Genomic DNA, 13,503 nt, shown 5'->3' on the forward strand with positions numbered 1-13,503 from the left:
CTCCCGTGGACGTAGATCCAGTTGGATCGAACCACGTAAACGATCTGTGTTTGCTTGTGTTCTTTCTCGTCTCATTTCTATGCCAGGATCACAACAGTTAGAATGAGAGTTTGTACTTGTAACACATATCTATAGAGTTGACATTGACATCTCCTGTAGTCGAGGTAATGAAGGCCAACTCTCAGAGAGTCAGAGGGTTGGGATGTCCACCTACAGCAGCCATGCCATTTTTGAAATCGTAGGGGTTTGCTCTTGAAAATATGGATTATTATTTTTTATGATGTTTTCTAATCATTATTTACAGAAGTTTTCTAACCATTTTATAAATCCAGAAATACTAACACAAAAATAAAAAACATTCTTTCCAGTCTTTATGTTCAGAAAAGCACACAGAATGCAAGTTGAATCTTGCCACCACGATCACAATGAAGAAGAAGATGAGCCTCGCAACTCTATATCTCAAAACTGTATCTCTATGCTTCATACATGGCTTCCGCTGTTATGCCGTGCCAGCAATGGCATCGATGCACCCATCCTTAACAGCAGTGAGCGAACGGAGATGGTGCGAGTGCTGGACGACATGATAGAGAAGCTGAACTGGGAGCAGCAGGAAGAGATTCTTGCCCTCTGGCTACACCATTTCACTTCATGCCCAGATTCCGATTGGCCGAACCTCGAGTCCGCCTACACTCGATGGTATGCCATGTCTCGAAAGCTCTTACTGCAATGATCTTTTTCAAGCATCTGTTACTGTTCTGATTTATTTTTGGGTGATAGGAGTTACTGCAGGATTATAGATATTTTTAGTTTATGAAGGAACAAGAAATGCTGTCAATATTTTTTACTGTATAAAGTAGTATATGCCTATATGTACAATGGAATTAGTAGTTTGCTACCGTTGGATCTTATTTTGTTATACAAAATCTTTGTAGTTCTAGAATTAGTTTTTTTCATGTCTTCTGAGATTCATTTTTTATGTTAAAATGGATCTTATTTTATTGTAGTGAGTGTCATACTCAAATGCTGAAGCATCAGATAGGAGAGAGAGAATGATCAAAAGAAATCATGATCTAAGTGATTTGATTTTAACTAAATCTAAGTTTACTAAGTGGGTAGAGACTGTCATCTCTCAGAAATACAAAGCGGCAAATATGCATATGATGGAGGAAATCTTCCCAATCCATCTCGAATCTCAAATGCACTGATACTAAGAATAAAAAAGAAAGCTTCACTTTAGATTTTTTCTTAAAAAGACCCCTCGTTCTCTTATGCACACAAAAAATTACCAAATTTCTTCATTAAGAGGGTACTTTGATGAGGAAATTAAGTAAGATTTTTTTATGCTTTGAAAGAGACCTAGATCACATGCATCTTGAGGGTGAAGGGTAAACAATATTAAAGTCAGCATCTTTTTGGGAATAAGATGTGGATCCCAAGATATGTGGGGATTCTTAAGATTCCATGCATGTATCCTAAAGTGTGATTTCTACTATTATAGATTATGTATGATTCTTAAATATACTTCATATAAATTGAGGTGAGGCCTATTGTCAGATGGTTTGTTCCATTTCTATCAATCTTTAAATAGGAAAATTTCTCTTATCAAAGATCTAAATATCCTATGTAACACAACCTAAATCTAGTGTAAAGTGTGATGTACATAATATGTTGTTAAATATAATAATTATCTTAGTTATCTTAATAATGTAACAAAATTTGGATGTACAACTTCACTCCATCAAGCTAGATTTTTTATGCTTCTAAAATTATGAACAATTCAACACCACACAATCTTCAAGCCAACATCTAAACTAAAAGTTCATGGGATGCACCTAAAGCCCAAATATTATATGCCAAAATAAATCTATTAGAATATAAAGGGTATTTATTTAATTTTTGTACTCTTAAAGTGGTCATCTCCTCACCTTCAATGTTATAATGTACCACTCATCTCTGGAACACACTATACACATTAGTCTAATATAGTTGATCATTTGAAGTCTTCACATAATCTTATGTATGACTCTTGTCCACGTCCTTTACTACAACTAGAAAGCTCATCATATTATGCTTTCTCGAAATTTGATTCTCCAAGACAAGTGAAGATGCTACTAAAGTTATCTCTTGAAGTTACGCTCCGTAATAGATGAAGTTCTCTACCTCCATTGCTTTCATGGTAACAAATGAACTCTCACAAGTCATAAGAACCTCAACTTCACCATAATATATGCACTATATATCAATTAGAGCAGTCAATAATAAAGATAAGGGATTCATTCTTTTATCTATATATCTATTTATAGCTTAAGCTCTAATCTGATTTCTATATTTATATGCATACTAACATTTCTTATACATGCATAACTATTGTATAATTTATAATTAAAAATAACTTACCAAGTCACATATGAAATAAAAATTGAATCAGGAAGTTGTTGATCCTAGCACCTACTAACTTTGTTTATCAATACCCTCAAGTTTAAATATTAAATTTTTCTTATAGCAATGAATAATCATATTTATAAGCTTATAGTATATTTTTTTTTTGTATAAAATAGCTTCACAAAAATACCTATATTGTTAGATGATGATGATGATATGATTCTCATTTTCTATAATCACATGAATATCTGACAAATTGTAAATATTAGGACTAAACAAATTCTTATGTAGATTGATTTTTATACCTTCACATAAACAAAATAAACCATAAAGTTTATTGGATTAGCTTTTGCTTAAAAACAATAACTCTAATTTAGCTCAGAACGTCTCCAATTTTCTTTTTTTATTTTTTGACCGTTATTAATACCTCAATCTGACCTTTAGTTATACCTTTATTTTATGATCTTCATTACCACACACAAATCAAGGTGATGCCTTTCTGTGATATGATCCATCCAATCTTCATCACTTCATAAATAAGTATCTTTTGTGAATCAAAGATCCAATGAATTTTAATTAACTTTGATCCAATGCTACTGTGTGTAAATTGTTAAGTCAAAATAAATAAATAAATACATTCAAACATATATATAGATATATATATCTATATATATTGCTAAAGGAAAATATAAAAGGGAGAAACTAAAATTTGAATGGTTTATTCAAATAATTATTTTGAAAAGGTGGTTTTTTGAGAAATTGTCTTCATAAGCCCATAATTATTAAAATTAGAGAAGTATGCTCACTGTTTCATTTTTTTAGAAGCATATGTGACAAAATTTAATTTGGACAAAATATTCACAATATTTTTTATCTCTTCTATAAAAGCATGACATTGTACCCTTTATATATTTCAATTTTTATCATTGTGATTTTGTCATTCAAGGGGATAGGTTGATGGCAATGGAAAAGTTCATAATTTTCTTATTTATTAGTGAATTTAACATATATGAGTATTATTTTCTTAGTATTTTTATTGTGCTTCATAGAATAAGTCATTTTGATGGAGCTCTTATGTAGATCTAGATGGATTATCAAATATTGGGTTCTCAACCTTCTTAAACCTTATGTTTAATTCATATTTATATTTATTCAAACCACAATTATGTTTGCTCAAACATGTTTAAATACATATTTAGACTTTATTTGAATTCTATGTTTGGTCATGTTTAAATATGTTTGAACTTTTCAATCTATATTCTAACCTTATTTAAAGAATAATCAATCATTGTTCAAATCTTATCATATATTTCAATCATTTGAACATGTTTGATCCATGTTTGAACAACATGGTTAAAAACATCATTTTGAGTATTGAATAAGATTAGAGCATGGTTCAATCTTAGTTTGAATGTGGTTTAAACACATTTTTAGTAACTATGATTGTATACATTATCTAAATATTTTATGAAGATAAAGCTAGTATTAATATTATTGTGCTGTATAGAGGAGAAAAAAAGAAAAAAATGAATAGGCAGTAATATGTTTATCTAATAATGAAATTAGGAGTGACTGTACAAATAGTTATTTTTCTTAAAAATCTCATAAATTTTATATATGAAATGACATAGATTAATAAGAGTCTATTTAGTCTAAAATGGGAGATAATGTATCACTTTTGTGGAGCATAAATAATAAATTAAATTCCTTAAATTAAGCTACAGATAGATTATAAACTTATGCTTTTCATGAATTATATCTTCACATTTATTTAGTATTGAACACTTATTTATGTTATAATTGCTCAAAGGAATATTTAAAAAATAATTTTTGTCCCAATGAGAATGGACAAAGCTCAATCAACTCATCTTATTTTGTTAATATGGTTGTTGATGTAAATGGATCACATGCAAAAGTTGATAATGCTTTGACTATGCTACATGTAGAAGCAAATGATGTTGTGGGCATAAAAGCCATACATGATAGTTAATATATGAATACTATACTATTAAAGCACCCATTAAATAGTACAACCCTATTTTATGGTCTATCTAAAGCTAATAAATCAGTTAACTTTTTTTTTTCTTTATATATATTAGGGCTAAGGCGAAAACATGAGATATGAAAAATGCATGAGCAACTTCTACAATTTAGTGCCCAAAAATAACTAAAGTACTATGGTTACTAATACAAGACCTTATATTGAAGTTCATTAACTGTTAATTCAATGATTGGGTAATTTTTTGGTGCAAAGAAGTGTTAAAGTAAATTTTATATTAAAAAACAAAGTGAAAACATTAATAATAAATGTATAATATGTATTTTTCTCAACTTAGAAATGTTTATGAAACTTATGAACAATGAAGTTGGCAAGGTTAAATATATTTGAGATTACAAGGTATAAATTAATAAACATGTGGCTTTTGAAAATTAGAATGAAAGACCTTCAAAGAAATTAATCATAAATCATCTGTCACATGATTAAAGAAAATTTTATGGCATCTAACCCTAAGTTAAAGTTAAAGTAAAAAATGATCATATATCATCAAAAGATAGACCACAACATTGACTTATAATGTGAGAAAGTTTCACAATGTTATGAGTTATCTATCATTTTTATGAGAGGTTCTTCTAAAGTATCATTTTAGAAGGCTCCATCCTAATTGTTAATTTTCCATAAGAAAAATTCTAGAACAATAGTTAATATGTAGATTTCTAGTACACAAGATTTTAAATATGTACACTTTTCTTTGTGTTCAAGGCATCAAGAATGCATGCCTCCTAGTGCTAAGTGTGGGTGACATACATGTAATATATGCAGTGGAGGTGATGCAAATGCCAACACTTAGATTTATCGCATGACACTTGTCTAGTGGAATTAAAAATATTTGGGTCGTGTTTATTTTTTATAGCCAAAAAAAGTAACTTATAAATAGTGACAATTTTATCAATTATTTTTATACATATTATAGTGTCAATAATGCTTTACTAGTCATTTTATTAAACACATATCATAATGTGGTAATGAATACATAAGAAAATTTCATATTAATAATTGCCATAAAAAATATCATTTGACCTTCAAAGTTTTTTTAGTTTTTTATGCACTTTGATAAAATATATGCCATGAGCTTAGTAATAAATGCTTATCTAGATAATGAGCTTAGTTTTGAGTGGCCGATTTATTATATTTTTTCCCTGAAATTTTGATATAACTTGATGATAATCAATGCTTTAGCATTAATATTACCAAGAGTACATGTTTATATTTTGTGACTACTTAATGGCGTTTTTAAAGAACATTGTTTAAAATTAATTATTTGATAGAAACACTACTATAGTAAATCTAAAGAAATATTTTGATAAAGGAAATTAAAAAAACTCTTAAGAATTTCTTGAATATGGCTTAATACTTGATTGTCAACCCATCAACCCCTTGAATTGCATATCCTCAATGGTGATTTTAATTATGATGTTAATTTATGTTGACTTCATTTTTGGTCAGATAGGGCTTGCATTGACATCACCCCTTGGTCCGACACAACAAGATTGGTCAAAAAGGAAATCGTCCTTTTTTTGGCCTGGTGTAGTCATGCTAGGCCTGGGTGTGACCACACCCCAAAATACCTTAGCGCGCTCATACCTGACCTAGGAGTGACCCTGCCCCAATGTATCTCTGAATGGTCTCGCTAGGCCTAGGCGTAAGCATGCCTAGGCAAGCCGACTTCACAATCAATGATCTATGAATGAAGTCCATGGATCACGCCCCGAATTGACACAACCTTTCACTCGTGGTGATCCGTGGCTCAATAACCGACAAACTAATCATCACCGTCGACTCACCACCTTATCGAACTACTTCTGGTGGCTCTACGACCACCTTCCCCACCTGTAAAATGGGGTCTCCAACACTGGACTTGGCACTTCTCACAATGTCTCGGCATTGTTTGCAGAAGAAGTGTAGAGGGAGAACATAGAAGGGATTCCAACGAGTTTATTCCTCCTCTTCCTCCTTTGGCCAGCCTCCTCTCCTCTCAATAAATTCTCCCACATTCCTCTCTTAATTTAAGCATTTATGTTTTTAAAAGTTTTAAACCTAGTTTAATCAACTTAAAGGACTTGGATTAATCTTGGGTTTGGGTTTGACTCAGATTAAGCCAAACGCCTAACCCAAACTCACTTAGCCTAAACCTAGCCAAACCTAACCTAAAATCCTAGACCTAATCCAACCTAGCTCTACCTTAAACCTAGTAAACCTTGCCCAAAATCTAAACAAACCTAACCTAACCTAGTTTTGACCCAACCTAGACCTGACCCAAACCAAACCTAACTCAGGTCTGACCCAACCCAGACCTGACCCAAACCTAACCTAACACAAGTCTGATTCAACCTAGTGTTGACCTCATTTTTGATGAGATCTAATTCCCTTCTTTAGAAGCCTAGGATATAGTTATAGGACTTTTCTGTTGACTATCCTAGAGATAATGATAAAACCCACCCACATAGAAATTCTAAACACTTTTTGACTTTTCTTGTGAATTCTCACATGAGTGGTCACAAACCCTCATTTGCTATCTTAGATGGCTAAGACCAACATATGAAGACCCAATAATAATTTTCCATAGGTTCAATTGACCTTAAGGAAACCCTGGGTGGCTTGGTCTTACACACACACACTTGGACTCACCACAAGTTTCCTAACACTCCCAAAACCTTCAATTCACCCAAATTGATCCATCTCCCCCTTGAGGCCCACAACTAATCCTTAACTCTTTTGAAGATTCATGTGGGTTGCTTTATGTCCTTAACCATTGGTTAGGATGACTAGGACCAACATGTGAGGGCTTCAAGATGAGGTCTCATAAGGCTCTTATGACTTTGGAAAGGTCTTCCATGGCTTACATACTCACCACCTAAAACCATCCAACACTGTCCAAAATCACCCAAATTTAACAAAATTCCAAAAAATACCCAAAATTGTTGAAATCCCCAATTTCACTCAAAACTTCAAAAAAACCAATTTTAGTCATCAAATTTACCCAAATTCACCCAAATTCACCCAAAATTCCCCAAATTTACTAAATCCCCAAAATGCCTAATTTTACTCAAACTATCCAATTTTCACCCAACATCCAACATTTGATAAATCCAAATCCAATTGAAGTCCCAAATTCCATCATGACAAATTCAAAATTTCATGTAGCCCACATGATTAATTTTCAAAGACCATCAACATTAAATCTAAGCCCAAATTCCAAGTCCAAAATTAAACTCTTTAAATCAAAATTCAAAAGCCCAAATTCCAAGCCCAACTTTTAAACTTCTTCAAAATTAAATGAGCCCACGTGACATGAAATTTCCCTCTCATCCATTTGATTAAAATCAAAATCTATGTCCTAGAGTTCATAATTTAATAAACCAAATTTGGCCTCATGACACCACCTCACAAAATGTCCCATTTTCCACTTTCCTTCTTCAATAACCAAGTCATATGTAAGCTTCTAAGCCATGGCCCAGCCACATGAAATCCTCCTTAGCCCCATACATGTTATCCTCCCCTAAATGGTAAAAGGAGGACTTACCTTCAAGCCTCCTAGATAGTGCTTCACCTCATCCATAGCTTGTATTTAAATCCCCAAGCCCCATGAATGGGTCTTCATGATCTGAACCCAAAGACCAACAATCACATCAGCCACCATGGGGAGATGAACCAAGCCATTCCCATGGACCAAACCCAAGTCAAACCCAAAAGTGGCCTGAAACCCATTACACTTCAATCTACTCATCAGCACATGATAAAACTCAATTGGCTTCACATTTTCCCACCACTGAACTCCCTCAGCAAGATGGTGCATCCCATAGACCGACCATCACCCTAGCCGTCGGAAAACACCAAACCTGTGGGGCCACCCATGGTCAAAACCCAAAATTTGAACTCCCTCACTTGGCTTACTCCCATTAGACATTGACACTTGTTTTCCCTCCACCTAAATGCCATCTTGGACTCCCTGTCCAGCCCACTTGAACACTAATTTCCTACCTATAAAGCCACCACCATCTCACGACAAAAAAAAAGAAGTGCACCAACTTAAGGGAAACTCTGCCAATTGTCTCCAAACCCTTCTAGTACTCTCACGAAGCTCATCCCCACCATGTTAAAGCCCTTAAATTGACCACAAAACCCTTATTTCCAAACTCAATTCGAGGGTTTTTTTGGCCACTTCACCTAACTTCTCAAAGCTCCAAATTGATCATCCCAAAAGCATCACCATACCTCAAAACCACCTCTGTGATCAAAACCTCCCATTCCCGAGCTCTCTAAACTAATCGTAGACCACCTAGACCCAACCATAGAGAAAATTGGTGCTTGAAAGACGTTTGTGGGACCAAGGCAAAGTTTTTCAACCAACCCAATCGAAACCTCAACTCGCAGTCAAAGGCATAGCTCGAAAATCCTTAATTTTTCCTTGGTTTGGACCTTTATGAAAGAAATTTATACTTCATGCGTATTTAGTCGTATGAATGTGTTCGTCTCACTCAGATGAAAGTGTTGGAACAAACTGCAATTAATTTAGTTAAGTATCGAGCGAGATCTTATAGTTAAAATGCATACGGTTCACGGGTTACGGACGATCGGGGATGATGAACGGATGCCTTTCATTTTCGCATGTATCGAACAAATGACGGAGATTGGGTCAGACAGGGTGATGTTACGCGAACCGTAGGCCGAGTCAGTGACTGAGGTGTAAAGCGCAACGAATCTACGGGCGATGCATGTGCTTTCGACGGGTCCGATGATGCAGTCAGCGCCACGTTAATTAAATACATAAAATGATATTTAACTTAAAAAATTCATTTCTTGATGCAAAAAAAAATCTTAAAAATAAAATGAAAATACATCTATGCTCAGTGAAACATAGAAGAATTTAATGGACAAAAAATTAAAATATTTATTAAGTATTTTATTTTAAATTAATTATAAACTAGAGATAAATTTAATTATAATTAATTAAATAATTATCATAATCAAATGAGATTTAGGGGTGTTCTCTGATTTTTTTAAGTTTAGTGGGCACCCTTAACATCAAAAGCCATAATTTTTTTTAGGAATTTCACCTTGTTTTAATTAAAAAAATTATAAAAAATAAATAAAAACCAAAAAATATAAAATCAAGTTTGTTGTGTTCACTATGGTTAAAGGAACTTTACGAAAATAAAAAAAGGGATTTAAAATAAAAATACATTACTAAATATTTTTCTATTTAAAAATAAATAAATTAAAATATGTAAATAGAGCTCAAAAAATCACAAAATACCTCAGATTCAAGAAAATAACCATAGGTTGTTTCCATAAAAATTTAAAATTTAGAAAACTCATTTTTTAATATGAAAATATTGTTTTAAGAAAATAGTAATTTTTGCTTAGAATAATTATAGAAAATAAAAAAAAATTATAAAATTATTGAATCAAGTTTGGGGTGTTCTTTGAGGACAGAAGCACCTTGAAAAAATAAAATTAAGGTCATAATAAAAAAGTTCACTTTTAGCTATTTTCTTAATTAAAAATTACAAAAAATATAAATATACCTCAAAATGTCACAAATTATTCCTTGATAATGAAAACCACTAAGAAATGCTTTCACAATCCTTTATAATTATAAAAATGTATTTTAAATTCTATACTTTTTGTTTAAAAAAATTATTAAAAAATAAAATAAAAAATAATAATAAAATAAATTTCTCTGAGTTTTCTGAAGTTAGAGAGATTAAAGAAAAATAAAAAAATTAATTTCCAAAATAAAAAATATATTTTATATTTATTTATTCATCAGAGAGATTAAAGAAAATAAAAAAATTAATTTCCAAAATAAAAAAATATATTTTATATTTATTTATTCATTAAAATTAATTAAAAATCATAAAAATTAAATTATAATTCAAAAATTCAGGAAAGTTATCCTAAGTAGTCCTCTGCTCATAAGAATATATTAAAATTTTCCTAAGGACAAAAATTATGTTTTGGTTAATGAAATTAATTAACATTGAAAATTCATAATATAGACCAAAATAATTATAAAAAATAAATAAAAATTAAGAAATCTAAATTCTCCCCTGATGTTTCCATTAACTCATGAGTAATAGGCCAATAAAGTTTCATGGTTATTTGAGTTAAACTAAAAGAGTTATGAGTAGAAATCCTAGGGGTAAAATTGTAAATTTGGAATTTTGTATTCTAATTAAAATTTAGGTTATACCGGAGGGTAAAAGAGAAATATTTATGATAAATAATCCTCTGAGATGATTGAAACACAAGGGTATAAGAGTTGAAACCAATTCACAATATTTTCTACCAAAGTTCATAATTGTAATTCTTTAAAACTTTGAAGATCGGAAAGTTTGGATGATTCAAGTGTAAGGGGGCACAAGGTAGGAAGACAATAATCTACAGATTTGAAATCCCAAACCGGTGGTTAAGCATAATTCAATCTTTTGAAAAGAATCAAACTCATCTCATAGAAGTTTTTCAGAATTACAAATTTATCCTTAAATAATCCAAGAGCTTGGTAGTGAGCTATGCCTAATCTAACATCATATAAAAAGGATTAGAAAATTAAACATAAGTTATCATAAACATTCCTAAAACACTACAAGTTTAAGCTAGATTGAGAAGACAGAATAAAATTCCCTTAAGTGATTAAGCTTACCCCTAGGGGTGACTACCCACTATTTTCGTTTGTTTTTCTTTTTTCTATTTTAGAAGGAGTCCACAGTCTATCGATCATTGTATACTTCCTACATTCAAATAAATCTCCCTCCCGAATCAGATTAGTGATTCAATAAGGAGTGGAATTGAATAAGAAGGGACATACGACAAAGCGACAAACAAGAGAAAACACAAAACGTGCAGAGTCTACGTGCAATAAACCTTCAAGGATAAGTTAAGAGTATTCGCCCAAACAAGATTGGGTGAAAGCACCTTAAACAGATATCCGCGAAAGAATATCCACATAGACTACCCATAACCAGAGATTCATGTATAGATGCCTGTTCTGGGGTCAAGAGCACTACCAAGGGGACGTATCCCACTTGGTTAATTACATCTTGGGGGATACTCAAGAACATTCTCGATAAAAAGAGTTTAACTTTGATTATCATGAACCTGGGGCAATAGGTACTCAAAGGAAGGTTATTCCTTGTGGGAACAGTCCCTATGCTTCAAAGCTCGCGCTAAGCCAACGGGCAGAAAGTGAGTCTCTCACATCCCAAATGGGCAGCAGCTCCAGCAGCTCAGTGGCACGCGGGGCCCACAAAATAACCTAAATCATCTTGATGGGGATATTCCAACACATCAAAGCACGTCCGGGCCAAAGGGCAGAGGATAAATCGTCGTATCCCAAATGGGTGGTAGCTCATCGGCGCATTGGGTCGTCAAGGTGATATCAACGAAGTCAAGGAGCGATAGGGCTCAACAAGAGGAGGGTAGAGTGATCCTAATTGGTAGAGATAACTAGGTCAGGGTACCACGGACCCGTCATCCACAACTACTAGCACCTAAGTCTATTTGGTCGTGAAGGTAGTCGACCCAACACATCCTGAGTTGGTAGAGATAACTAGGTCAGGGTACCACGAACCCGTCATCCACAACTACTAGCACCTAAGTCTACTTGGTCGTGAAGGTAGTCGACCCAACACATCCTGAGGCTCCCGGTAGTCAGCAATCCGTGAATTGCGTTGTTCACGGGAACCTCGGTAGCCCTTAGGTCAAAAGAAGGAAACTCTATCTTATGACTAAAAGCTGGAGCTCCAAGAGGTAGGACTTATACCTACCAAAGTGACAAGGATGCCTTAAGAAGGAAAAGATCGTGGAGGTACAACTACAAAGCTGGAAACGCTTCAAACAAAAGGACTTACATCCCGTATGGGCCGGGGAGCCTTCTAACACCCTAGGCGTACTAGACAACCACCTATATAAAGATATTTTGGGTCAGTCGGGTTGAAGAAGCACGGGGGCTCCTCCTCGAGACATGTAAATATGAATGTAGTTATCTAGAGCGGTCCTTAAGTAGAGTGGATGACCTATTAATATGTGCAGGAAAGTAAAGCAAAAAAGTAAAAGTGAAATTTTTAAATCCTGAATATTTTAATCCTAAATTTTAATTATCTTGAATATTTTATTTAGGATTTTTAAGTAGAAAAATTAGGATTTTAAGTCCTAAGAAGCCTATGTTTCATCATGAAATCCAAGATAAACCACTGAAAGAAACAAGGAAAACACATGCAAGTGTAAACATGCAACTTGATGCAAAAGCCAAAACAAGCCAAATCAAAATAATAAACAAGTCGGTGTTGTTAGGTCGACAACATATCACAGAAAAGAAAAAGGCGGTCGAACTCCGCATATACATGCCCGGTCATAATTCTATATATCAATATAAAATGCAAAATTAAGATAAGGGGCACGAGCATCTGCTACTAGTGCCCTCCACATGGTTTGATCTTGATTTTTTATATGTAAGGATTTATGAAAGATAAACCACTGAAAGAAACAAGGAAAACACATGCAAGTGTAAACATGCAATATGATGCAAAAAGCATTGATGCAAAAGCCAAAACAAGCCAAATCAAAATAATAAACAAGTCGGTGTCTTTAGGTCGACAACATATCACAGAAAAGAAAAAGGCGGTCGAACTCCGCATATACATGCCCGGTCATAATTCTATATATCAATATAAAATGCAAAATTAAGATAAGGGGCACGAGCATCTGCTACTAGTGCCCTCCACATGGTTTGATCTTGATTTTTTATATGTAAGGATTTATGAAGTTGACACTACTACATCGCCAAAACCTTGATCCTTGTATGAAAAGTAAGTTGTGTAAAATATATATAATTATAGACAATTAATAATGAGATTCTACGCAAGTATATATATCGTTATTAAGTAATAAAAGACTTTTTATTTAAGCCTCAAATATCAATCCGATAAGAAAGGTGTAATATGATAATTATAAGTTTTACTAAGAAATTTACAGAAAATCAAACGAAATCACTGTCACTAATTTTGAATGTTGAGATGTTATCAAAAGTAAAGTACTTAACTATTAGCAAAACAGAAATG

General features: G+C 33.0%; 1 protein-coding gene across 1 annotated transcript in view; it reads left to right on the forward strand.

Annotated features, from left to right (window-relative positions):
• LOC110025539 overlaps nucleotides 1-939 on the forward strand; it is a 12,943-nt gene extending 12,004 nt beyond the window's left edge. Inside the window, 1 exon segment of the mRNA XM_020726087.1 lies at nucleotides 369-939. Coding sequence (XP_020581746.1) covers nucleotides 369-730 — 362 coding nt within the window. The 3' untranslated portion in view covers nucleotides 731-939.
• The last annotated feature ends 12,564 nt before the right edge of the window (nucleotides 940-13,503 follow it).

Source organism: Phalaenopsis equestris, unplaced genomic scaffold, assembly GCF_001263595.1.
Source record: "Phalaenopsis equestris unplaced genomic scaffold, ASM126359v1 Scaffold000301, whole genome shotgun sequence".
In the NCBI taxonomy this organism is placed as follows: Eukaryota; Viridiplantae; Streptophyta; class Magnoliopsida; order Asparagales; family Orchidaceae; genus Phalaenopsis; species Phalaenopsis equestris.